We start from the raw sequence: 12,351 nt of genomic DNA, 5'->3' as shown, positions 1-12,351 counted from the left end.
GCAGTTCTTCGTTTTGGCCAGGTTGTCCTTTCCTCCTCTACCAGTTAATATTCTGCTTATCCTTCTGGGTCCAGCTAGAGGAATCCCTTCCCTATTCCCTTTTCCCAGTGTGACCTTTTTCCTGTATTAAAGCACTTACTGCATTCTGCCTCATGGTTTAATTCCCTGCAAAGATGTTGCCTTCCGCAACAGATTCTATGCCCTTGAGAACAGGATCCACATGGATTGTGCTAGATGGTTTGTTTACCTCTCCACATCTGCTCTCCTTTTCCACCCTGCTCTGCATCCTGGGAGGCTGACCTAAATGGGCAAGACCGAAGGCTTCTATGCCCACTGGCCTCAAGTTGGGTTTGGCCAATGGGAGCCCTGGGAGGGATTGGAGGGAGGGAGGAAAATGAGGTTGGAGTGCTTACGGCCCCAGCTCCCTTCCTGCAAGGTGCCTTGGGCCGGCCACTCTTCTGCGCTACAGTCATAGCTGTAAGGTGACCCTCTGCACACAGCCCGCTCTGATTCCACATCCAGGTCTCCTGAATTGCAATTCACTAAGGTTCTGGAAACCGCGCAACACCCCACATGGAACCTTGTAGCATGTGGCTCAATAAACAGCTGTTAAGCTAAATTAGGGGCAGGTGTGTTTGTTTGTTTGTTTGTTCAAATGAAAAGCAGGAGAGAAAGGATTTTAAATGATCTTGAGAACTAGGACCAGATGGCAAATAAGCTCCTAGGCTCCTGGCAAACGGTATTTATTTATTTTTTTGTTTGGATGATCTTAACATTTTCTCCTTAAATTAATATACAGCAAATTTGACTTTAAAATTTTTCAGGTACAGTTCTGTGAACTTCAGCATGTTTAGCTTTGTGTAACTACCACCACAATTAGGACACAGAACACCAAAAACTCTCCAGCCATCACTTTGTAGTAACACCACTGATCTGTTCTCCATCCTTATATTTTTGTCTTTTTGAGAATGTCATATAAATGAAATCAAGCAGTAGGTAACCTTTAGGCTTCTTTACTCACGAACATCTTTGAAATTACGTTACGTGTAACGACAGTTTTTCCTTTTCATTGCTGAGTAATATTGTGCTGTATGAATGTACCACAGTTTATTTATCCATTCACATTTGGGTTGTTTCGAGTTATTATTAATAGAGCTGCTCTAAATATTTGTGTACAGGTTTTTGTGTGAATGTAGGTTTTCATTTCCCTTGGGTAATGTTATAGACTGGATGCGTTGTCCCCCCCAAATTCATATGTTGAAGCCCCAATCCCCAGTGTGACTGCATTTGGAGATAGGGCTTTTATGGAGGTAATTAGGTTAGATGAGGTCATGAGGATGGGGCCCTAATCTCACTGAACTAGTGTCCTTATAAGAGAAAGGGACACCAGAGTTCTCTCTCTTTGTGAGCACAGGGGAATGACCATGTAGAGATGCATCAAGAAGGTGGCGAACCAGGAAAAGAGCTCTCACCAGAAACCAAATTTGCCAACACCTTGGTTATGGACTTCTAGCTCCAGACCTGTGAGAAAATGTCTATTGTTTAAGCTTCTGAGTTTGTGGCATTTTGTTACGGCAGCCTGAGTAGACTGATACAGGTAAATATTCTATGGTAAGTGTATGTTTAACCTGATGAGAAACTGCCAGACGGTCTTCCAGAGTGGCTCTACCATTTTGCATTCCCACCAGCAGCATATGAGAGTTCCGGTTGCTCTGAAGCTTTGCCAACATATGGTATCATCATTCGTTTTTATTTGTGTTTTTTATGTTGATACTTTCTGGGTGCTATGTTTTGTAGGTGGTAAAAGTCAAGGAAGCATTTTATTTTATTTAAAAAAATTTTTTATTTATTTTACTTGTTTTTGGCTGCGTTGGCTCTCTGTTGCTGTGTGCGGCCTTTCTCTGGTTGTGGCGAGCGGGGGCTGCTCTTTGCTGAGGTGCGCGGGCTTCTCCTTGCGGTGGCTCCTCTTGTTGTGGAGCATGGGCTCTAGGCGAGCGGGCTTCAGTAGTTGTGGTGCACGGGCTCTAGAGCTCAGGCTCAGTAGTTGTGGCACACGGGCTTAGTTGCTCCACGGCATGTGGGATCTTCCCGGATCAGGGCTCGAACCCGTGTCGCCTGCATTGGCAGGCGGATTCTTAACCACTGCGCCACCAGGGAAGTCCCAAGGAAGCATTTTAAAGCTGAAAATATTTTGCAAGTATCCTACTGTGGTCCCATCCATCACTGGGTGGTCCATTTCTCTTTCCTTGTCTTTCCGCTGCCTCATCCTATTCCTAGGGCAATGCCCCCTAGGCAGAGCCAGCTAGTGATCTGGCAAATTAGAGTCTTCATCAGAGGTGAATCCATCTCTGAGAAAGTTGAGGAAGAGGTTAGGTGTGGGTAGGTCTGGCTTTACAGGCCTTATGCTTCATTTAAACTTCTGTTGTTACCATCTTGAAATTCTTAATAATTTTTGAACAAGGGCTCACATTTTAATTTCACACGGGCCCTTCAATTATGTAACCAGTCCTGGGTGTGAGTGTCACAGGCAAGACAAGGCTGCTCACCAGGTTCACTCAGAAAAGGACCCTCATCTGTCTTACCAACCACACCTCTAAACTAACCCAAGCCCAACCTGAGGGTTTTACCTGTCTCCTTGGTGCTCCTGCCGCCTGCCTTTTGTGCTGACTTGGGATAAGCATGATTAATTTGGAGGCTTCACAAGAGACTTGTTGGCTTAGGATCCCAGTATCCAAACGAGGATTTGCCTTAATTAGGATTTCTTAACTGGAAGGCAAATGGAATCTCCCTCTTCCACCCTGACACCCCCAAAATGTACTTTGGCGTTTACATGGGAGAGGTAAATCGACAGCATTATAATGTCCTCCTAATTGTCACTCTGCCAGCCCGGTTGGCAAGAAACTCATTCAAAGAAAGGTGATTTACAGGGGAGTCTTACCACATTCCCGCGGATCACTGAATGCCTAAGTCCAGGAAGATGAATGGTGTTAACCAGAGGCAGTGGGGGTGGCAGCAGGAGGGGACAAGCAGTGGGAAGGTCACAGGGTGTGCAGGCAGCATCTGGAGCTGGCTGCCAACCACGCATGTGACCTCAGGCCATTGAACTAACCGCTCTGGACTCAGTTACTCCCCCTCTAGCGTGGCTTAACAATACTCCCTCGTAGGACTGTTTGATTGTGAGGAATAAACGAGAGGACGGACGTGTGTAAAACATCCGAGGCTGGCATGTACCCACCCCTCCGGAAGTGAATGGAGTTGGCGTCACCTTTGACTGCTGTGTGCATCCTCGGGGAAGGATACAGTCTGTGCTTCTCTGAAAAGGTACTACAGGGACCTGCTTGATCCTCTTTGCAGCTTCCTGGGAGCTGCGCCAGAACTATCGGGCCCCTTTTGGAGTTAGGAAAAAGAAAGCGAGGTGATCAGAAAATAAAAGAGGAGTCAAATATAGAGCATTCGTTCACAGCTTTGAAAACTTTTACCCACGTGTCGTGGATTAAAAGAGCAATGACAGGGCTTCCCTGGTGACACAGTGGTTAAGAATCCGCCTGCCAATGCAAGGGACACGGGTTCGAGCCCTGGTCCAGGAAGATCCCACATGCCGTGGAGCAGCTAAGCCCGTGCGCCACAATTACTGAGCCTGTGCTCTAGAGCCTGCGAGCCACAACTACTGAAGCCCGCGCACCTACAGCCCGTGCTGCACAACAAGAGAAACCACCACGATAAGAAGCCTACGCACAGCAATGAAGAGCAGCCCCCGATCACTGCAACTAGACAAAGCCTGCGTGCAGCAATGAAGACCCAATGCACCCAAAAATAAATAAATAAAAATAAATAAATTTATTTAAAAAAAAAGAGCAAGACAGGCCTACCAAACTGATGACACCTATGATGGTTTATGAAGATGGCCCGGTGGGGTCTTTAAAAGGGATAAGATGAACGTAGTGATAGAGCGGAATCTGGATGACCTGGGTTCTAATCCCAGCCCTGCTATTTCCAGGCTGTTAGACCTTAAATTATTCAACCTCTCTGTGCCTCAGTGTCTCCATCTGTTAAATGAGGATTAAATAACACAACCTGCCTCTTAGAGCTGTTGTAAGGATGGAACAAGATGATGAATGTAAACTGTACTTGGTACCAAGTAGCACTTGGTACCTGCTAATTTGTTTATTTATTTATTTTTCTATTTATTTCTTTTTCCTTCTAGTTTTATTGAGATATAATTGATATATAACACTGTATAAGTTCAAGCTGTACAGCATAATGTTTTGGATTTTACACATCATGAAATGATTATCACAATAAGTTTAATGAACATCCATCATCTCTTAAAGATACAACATTAAAGAAACAAAAATTTGTGTGTGTATGTGTGTGATGAGAACTCTTAGGATTCACTCTGTTAACAACTTTCATATATAACATACGGCAGTGTTAATGCTTTTCATTACTTACATGTTTGGGTTAAACCCTGGAGTCCACCATCTTAGCCCCATTCTTCAACCTCGGGTGGAGGTGGCATTCTAGGGTAGGGGATGGACTCCAAGCGGGGGGTCTGTGAGTCCCGGAACTGGATATGACCCTGGGACACGGAGGAAGGGCACAGCTAGTTGCTTAGTAACAGGGCTTTATTTGCAGCAAGAGAGGGCTGGTGTTTACAGGTAACTAGGTGGGGGGTTGTAATTTGTAAAGAAGAAGTTACCCGTTAAACAAAAGGGAATTCTTCTGATGGAATGAATAGGGCTTGGTGCTAGCAGGAAGAGCCCCCTTCCAGGCCCTGCCCATCCCGCAGACGGGGCGGGGGGGGGGCGGGGGGGTGTCATTATGCAGATTGGACTGGTGTCTTCCTGTGACCATAGAAACGGAACCGGTTCTCTTTCAGCTGTGCTCTGAGGAAGGGCTATTTAACACTGGCACCTGAGGATCAGCCACAACAGAGCGTCCTCACCTCGGGACATCCCAGGGCACTCACCCTCTGCGTCCAACTGAGATGGGATGCCACTCCAGCAAGAGCACCAAGGTGGCGGGGGCGTCCCAGAAACCCGCAGAACAGCCCGAGGGAGAGGAACCAAATCTGCGGGCTGGCACAGAGGCAGCAGATGGCAAAGACGCCTCCTTGAAGGATGGTGCCCCTGAGCAGAAGACCTGAGATGCTTCTCTCTGGATTCGGACCCTCACCTCATCCGTGGAACTGCCTTTGGCCAATGAAACTCGGGACAAACCCCATCCTGAGAAGTTCCAAAGAGAGGGAGGAGAGAGAAATCCCCGCCTTTGGGATTCAGGCTTCAGAAATTACCTTCATCGGGCTTTGCTCTGGAGCTGAGAGGGAGATGCGGCCACGGGGAGTCCTATTTCCCCAGCTCTCCGATAGAGAGGACGAAAGAAGTCTTCACACGTCCTGGGACTTTCCCTGAGCTTCTGGAAACGGGGGAGCCCCATAGCAGACTGCTCTGGCTCTGGTGAATCTCTGCTGCTGAGCTGTGACTGTCTAGTGACCCTACCCCCTTCCATGTGCCTCACGTTTCTGAACTCTGAAAGCTCTGTGGTCATAGCATTGATGGGGATGTGTGGTACTCGGTTTCTTTCTTTCCTTCTTTCTTTCGGTTTGTTTTTTTCTCTCTCCTTTTTTCAAATAGCTGGCTGATCAGCCAGTGCCCATCACAGGAAGGTTTTGGGTTTGGCTCACTCCACACTGTTTGTATGAATACTTTAATATTTAACTTGGAGAATTGTTAATGAATTATGGGAAAAATCAGGATCAGACTGTGATCATGGCAATGGGAGACAACGAGGCCTTGATCATCCAGTGCGTGGAACACTGAGTGCTGGTGGGAAGGAAGGAGGAGGGATTCATGTTCTTGGTTTTTTAATCCCCAGAAAAGTGTCCCTCTGCTGATGTTCCTGTGTCTCCTCACATCAAGAGTCTGTCAATCGGAACCCTCTAGCGTCTGAGCTATCTGTGTCCAGCCTTTGGAAATATTTCACTGTTTACTGACATGTCTGTCAGCTTCTCTTTTCCCCCCCCTTGCATGTGTTTTGTTTTTAATTCGACCCCAAAGCATTTTAATTTGAAATCAAATGGATATGTTTGCAAATAAATGATGACATAACACGTTTGAAAGACCGGACTGGGGAGCCGGGATTCGAGGATCAGCGGGGAAGTGTGGGTGTGATTCTGTAGAACACAGGTGAGCGAAGGGGCTATGGAGACAGCACGTTACTGGAAATGACCCTTCTTTTTGGCCATCAAAACCTCAGAAACTGAAGAGGATTCTTTTGAGAATCTGGCACCTGGGGTAAAGAGCAGGAAAGAAGGAAGGACAAGAAGTAGAGCAATTCGGCCTGCAAATTGACTGCAGAGCGCTCCTTTTGCTTCAGCTGAGCCTGACCTCTTTTAGGGAGGGAGCAAGAGAGATGGGGCCCCCTCAGCTGGCCCGAAGCCCTGCTTTTTCCCTGGGGGTAGGAAACTTGCAGTGGGCCAGGAAACAGGCCTGGGCTTGCAGCTGGGGATCAGGAAGTTTGGGGCCTCTTTCTACAGCTTTCTGGGCATAGGCCAAGCTCTGGTAACTGCTTTCAATTTTTTTTTTTTTAATACAATTTTGTTTTTCTCCCTCCTCCCACCTAATGGAAATTCACCCTGCAAAATAGGACAGTGTCTGGTAAGAAGCTGCTCACAGTATATACCCTCAGGACTCCTGGAAAAAGTTCTCAGCTGGTGGTGAGGTTTTGAGGCAGGGTGGTGCTTATTTCACCAGCTCCTGAGGGGCGAAACTCACTCAGCTTAGCAAATCAAGTGAAGGAGACTCCAGGTCCTTAGAAGTTCAGAAAACAGGGTGGTTTGTTTTGCTTCCTTCTGGGATTGTGTAAAATGCTTGTTTAATTAAATTCAAGATCCCTGAGGGTTTTAAAAACTGGATTCTTCATCCACCTCCAGCTGTGGCAGGCAGGCTGCAATTTGCCAGGAAGTCAATGTGTAACAGGAAATAGGACCCAGTTTCTTTGTAAGGACATTCCAGTTGTGCCATTGGGGCCCAGTATCACTCATCTGTCTCCCTCTGAGGCTCAAGTGCCTGGTGAAGGTGGCCAGAATTATGTTTACTCAAATGAGCTTTAAACTCTTTAAAGACAGGTCTGCATAGACTTGGCCCATAACTTGAAAGCCATTGCTCTGGCCCACTTCCAAAACTACTGGAAGAGGAGGAGTTTGTTTACTAGTCACCTTTCTATCCACCTATCCCTCCATCCATCTATCCATCCATTCAACCTCCCATTCAACCAGTCCATTCAATCCATCTATCTGTCATCTATCTGTTTGTCTATCCATCTACCTACATACTTACTTTCCTACCTACCTATGCAGTCAGCTCTTCCCTTGGATTCTTCAGTTTTATGAGGCAATAAACTTCCCATTTCAAACCAAATTCATTCATTAAGCAGATATTTACTGAGTTTCTACTCTTCTCTATCACTCAATCATTTATTCCTTGCTTTATCCATCCATTAATCCAGCAGTTACTGGAAGGCTACTCTGTGCCAAACTCCCTATTGTTAATGAAATGTTGAAGTGTGCCTAGTGGGAGCACAGCCTGGAGCAGGGTGGTTCAGAGAGATCTTTCCAGCCTAGGCGAGACCCAAGTGGAGCCTTTAAGAGTAAGTAGGAATTGGCTAGAGAAAGAGGATGAGTGTTTCAGGGGAAGGGGAACGTATGAGCCGAGATTGGAGGCTACATCAGGCATGATGTGCAGTGTTGTGGGAGCCTGAAGGTCACATCACACAGTGACAGGGAGGTGAGGCTTAATAACTAAAAGGATCAGATCACGAAGGGCCTTATGCTTCATACTTAGAGGCTGAGAGTTCATCCTAATGGTAATGAGGAGTCCACTGAAGGACTTTAGGTAGAGGAATAATGCCAGGATGTCAGTTGCTTTTGACTGCTTTGTATCCTGCCTTCGGGTAACAAATCCCATCTTTTCCCTTTGGGGAACCCTTTTCTTACCCACTCTCAGTTTACATGACTTGCTGATCCCATTCTCGGGCTCAAGGCTGAGTGCTGTATGTGCCTGGTCGAATTGACTAATTCAAGGAAGGGCATCTGACCCAAACCAGTCTTCCTGGAGACTTTCTGCTGACACAACTAGGAAAGAAGTATTCACTTTCTTTTGGAGTTAATAAAATTGCAGGATTTTAGCTTGGAGCCTCTTAATGGCAATCTTCCCACCACTGGAGAGGGTCTGCTTGAGAATGAAGCCACAACAGATAGTGGAGCTGAGAGGAGAGACATATTCCCAATGAACTTGTTTGCGCAACTGGATCCAGCCATGCCAGAAGCTGTTACCACCCCTAGAAGATTTACACAAGCCAATAAACACTCAGTTGTTTTTTTTTCTGAGAGTGGTTTAAATTTGTTTCCATCGTTTTCAAAGAGTTATGAGTAAATCAGACCAACTCAGATTTATGCTTTAGGTAGAGTAACTTGGTAGCTCGTTGAAGAATGGAGTTGGGAGGGATAAGGCTAGAAGTAGAAACACCAATTAGGAGACAATTGCCTGACCTAGGAAAATATATATCAGGTAGCTTTTACTATTAAGACCTATTCTGCAACCAGCCACAAAATCTCAGTGGCACACAAGCATAAGCTTTTTCTTTGAACTCGTTTGTCTATGAGTCACTGTGATTCAGGCGATCAAGGCTACCTGAGGAGTGTTCACATGACAAATAGGAGCACAAGAGGCTGAGTCCAACTGCACAGCCACGGTCATGTCCTCTATTATTCCATTGCCCACAGCAAGTCACGTAGCCAAAACCAACATCAACAAGGGAGGGAAGTGCCCTTCTCTCATGGAGGGTGAGGCAGTGAATATTTGCTAAACAATAATCTACTCTGACACAAAAAGGAGAGTGAAGAGGACAAATTCAAGCAATATTTAGGGGATAGAATCAAGCAGTTTTGGTGGTTGATTTTACATAGGGGTGGAAGGAGAGAGAGAAGTCAAGGTTTCTGCTTGGGTGATGGGGCTGTTGATGGTGCCACCACGTAAGAAAGGGATTCTGGGAGAAGGGGCATGTTTAGAGGGAAGATCAGGAGTTGAGTTTTGGAAGGGTTGAGTTTGAGATGCTAACAGGACAAAATAAAAATAATTCTAAGCTTGGTGATGGATGTTATCTAGACTTATTGTGGTGATCATTTTGCAATATACACAAATACTGAATCATTATGTTGTACACCTGAAAGTAATATAAAGTTATATGTCAATTATACCTCAATAAAAAATAATAACAGCAAACAGTTATATCACTCTTACTGTGTCCAGGCATTGTTCTAAATGCTTTACATATAGGACTCGTTTAATCCTTTCAACCACTCCATCTTCTTTTTGCAGATTAAAACACAGAGGAGTTAAGTAATTTACCCCAGTTCTTTCAGCTCTCAAAGACAGAGCTGGAACATGTACTAGGCAGTTTGGCTTCAGAGGGTGAGACTTGGGGAACTCATTTGGGAGTTGTGGGGATCCTCTTGGACCCCCCAGAGTTGGTATAGAGATTATTTTAAAGTGAAAACATTTGAGCACAGAAGATGCAGAAACAAATCTTTTACAAATTTCCCTTAGCTGCCTGAAATTACGATATACAGCTGCCTTTAAACCCCCTTTGAGGGAGTTTCCTGCGAATTTAGCTGCCAAGAAGACAGAGTGTCCATTTCATTAGCATCAAAAAGCCCAATAGAACCTTCCATACTCTCCCATTGAAGCCCTAAAAATCCCCCTTTTGTTAAAGTGGTATGTATACACCTTTCCTTGGGGCTATTCCAAGAGTCTTCCATTACTGGGAGCTCCCACAGGCTTGTGTGGAAATAAATCCTGTCTTTTCTCTTGTTAATCTTTTTTTCTCAGTTAAATTATCAGGCCCCCAACGGGAGCTAGAAGAGGAAAAGTTTTCTTCCCAACACTTTTGGCAATAAGGATGGGATGGCTGGGATTCCCCACTCTCTGGAGACGCCAACTAAGATCCCAGGACCTCTGACAATGCCAGCAAAGGTAAACTTTATTTTACCAGTCAGAATCTTGGATCTCTGCCAGGGTCCGGAAGAGCAAGGACAGGAAGAGTCTTTCAATTTGATTGAAATTGAAAAAAAAGATTTTCCAAATTTTAGATTTACAGAAGAAAACTTTTGTTTAAAACCAGTTCTTTGGATACTGGGACTCCTGTATTAGGTAGCTATTGTGTCTGTCTCTTGCGCTACTGTTTTGTGTTGTGATGTCTAGAAGTGTTTGTTTCCTAAGAACTTGGCTTTGGAAATGGAAAAGAGCATTTTCTCTGGTTTTCCACCTGCTGGGGGGTGTGATCTGCTGCCAACCACTAGGTGGCAGGCCCTGAGAATCTGTAGTCAGCTGGGCAGAAATGTGGGTAGCCTGGGTACCCCATCTGCAGCTGGTGTAGTACTTACCATTACCAGCTCTCAGGGGATTCATCTAAGTCTAAATTCTAAAGGGCCTCATCCCATAAGGACCCTTGGCTCTTTCTCCACTGCCTTTGTTCATCACCTATGGCAATGGAGAGCCTTACTTCCTTCCTCTTGGCTACCTTTGAGTATGAGGGTTGTGTCTTCTGTGCCCTCTTTGAGGATGAGTTTTGCCCCCATAGTTAAGCCATAAAAATGCTTATGGTTTGAGTCACAGTTGAAATGAGTATACTTTCTGAAGCCGGATTATAGTCTAGCATCTTTGTTTGGAAGAAACCTCTTGGGCTAGAAATTCTCCTTCTGGTTTTGGTTTTGAGGCCTCTCTGTTGTTTGTTTTGAGGCCTCTCTATTCTCCTTACTTGATTCTGTTCCTCTCATGGGAACTTTTCAGTAGATTGAACTCCTTTCTTCTTAAACCCTCACTGACTGTATGCTCTGCAACCATGGCACTAACTCTGTCTGCTTCCTTTCTTGTTGGCTTGACTTTTCTAAGGATAATTTAGAACTTCAGCGGTGTCTTTGAGAAAAGTTAAATCTTCCAAGCTGGATTTTCTAAGATTTTTTGCTTTCTATTTCAGCCCTTCAACTCCCTATAGTCACTGGAAATTTAGGTAACCCCCTGGCCCTCCTCAGGGGCTCTCAAGGGACTCAGGGACCCTCAAAAGCAAGCACATGAGGCTGAAAAAGAAGAAATAGACTAATTGTAAACAAAATTTAGTCCACAGCCTCCATAAGATTATACATCAGGAAAAAAGGAAAAATCTTAAAAGTTTCCTCCACAAATACTGGATAAAGCTTTAGCCCTCATACTGAGCAGGCAACAACTTGTTCCATCTGTCAGAAACACAATTCAGATAAAAATATAAAGTGGGACAAAGACGAGAACCAACTTTTATATATAAACTAGTGAATTTTGTATTATTGTATGTCTTAGTTTGGGCTGCCATAACAAGATATCATAGACTAGGAGGCTTAAACAGCAAATACTTATTTCTCACAGTGCTGGAGGCTGGACACCCAAGATCAGGGTGCCAGCATGTTAGGGTTGTGGTGAGAGCCAGTTTTCTGGCTTGCAGGCTACTCTCTGTATTTTCACATGGTAAAGAAAGAAGAAAAAGAAAGAAAGAAAGATAGGAAGGAAGGGAGGAAGGAAGGAAGGAAGGGAGGGGAAATAGGAGGGGAAATAAAGACAGGGAATTCCCTGGCGGTCCAGTGGTTAGGGCTTGGCACTTTTGTGGCCTAGGGCCCGGGGTCCAATCCCTGGTCAGAGAACTAGAATGGGGGAGAGAGAGATCTGAGCATGAAAGAGCACCCTCTTGTGTTTCTTCTTATAAGGACACTAATCCCATTCATGAGGGCTCCGTCCTCATGCCTTAATTACCTCCCAGAGGCCCTCATCTCCAAATATCATCACGTTGGGAATTAGAGTTTCAACATGTGAATTTTGGGGGACATAAACAGTCCTGTATTTATGGCTGATTCATGGCTAAAAATGCAAATGAAACCTATCTCTATTTGCAGCTGCCACTATGTATATGAATGTATGTTATGTATCTGATATTCTCCTACCTCTGGATGGTATTACCAAATTAACAAAGGAGATTTATTTTAATTGACTTAGAGAAAATAAGCACTTATATAAATTAAATATCACTCAAACTCTCAGAAATGTGGGAACTAACCCAAATGATCTTCAAATTCACATCATTTGGGTAAATATTTGTTAAATAAGACTAGTCTAATATTACTGGTTTAATAAAAATCTTCTTTGCCTACAATCATACATTTTTATTCTACTTGGATTTTCTAGTCGAAGCTATTATATTTACTAGATGTTTAAGATTATAAAACTTATAGATTTGATTCTAATCAAATTAAGTCATTACTCTGGCCAA

At 44.6% G+C, this 12,351-nt stretch overlaps 1 protein-coding gene across 1 annotated transcript; it reads left to right on the top strand.

The window, feature by feature from the left end:
- The first annotated feature begins 4,863 nt into the window (after positions 1-4,863).
- CHD9NB (CHD9 neighbor) lies at positions 4,864-10,566 on the top strand. The gene has a single exon (XM_089903047.1). The coding sequence runs from the start codon at positions 4,988-4,990 to the stop codon at positions 5,144-5,146; it is 159 nt and encodes a 52-aa protein (XP_089759173.1). The 5' UTR covers positions 4,864-4,987; the 3' UTR covers positions 5,147-10,566.
- The last annotated feature ends 1,785 nt before the right edge of the window (positions 10,567-12,351 follow it).

This window comes from Delphinapterus leucas, chromosome 20 (genome assembly GCF_059928025.1).
Source record: "Delphinapterus leucas isolate spDelLeu-1000000601 "Yukka" chromosome 20, BTC_Dleu_Yukka2, whole genome shotgun sequence".
NCBI lineage: Eukaryota > Metazoa > Chordata > Mammalia > Artiodactyla > Monodontidae > Delphinapterus > Delphinapterus leucas.
The sequence above is the reverse complement of the archived record's forward strand: the minus strand, read 5'-3'. Positions and strand labels throughout refer to the sequence as shown.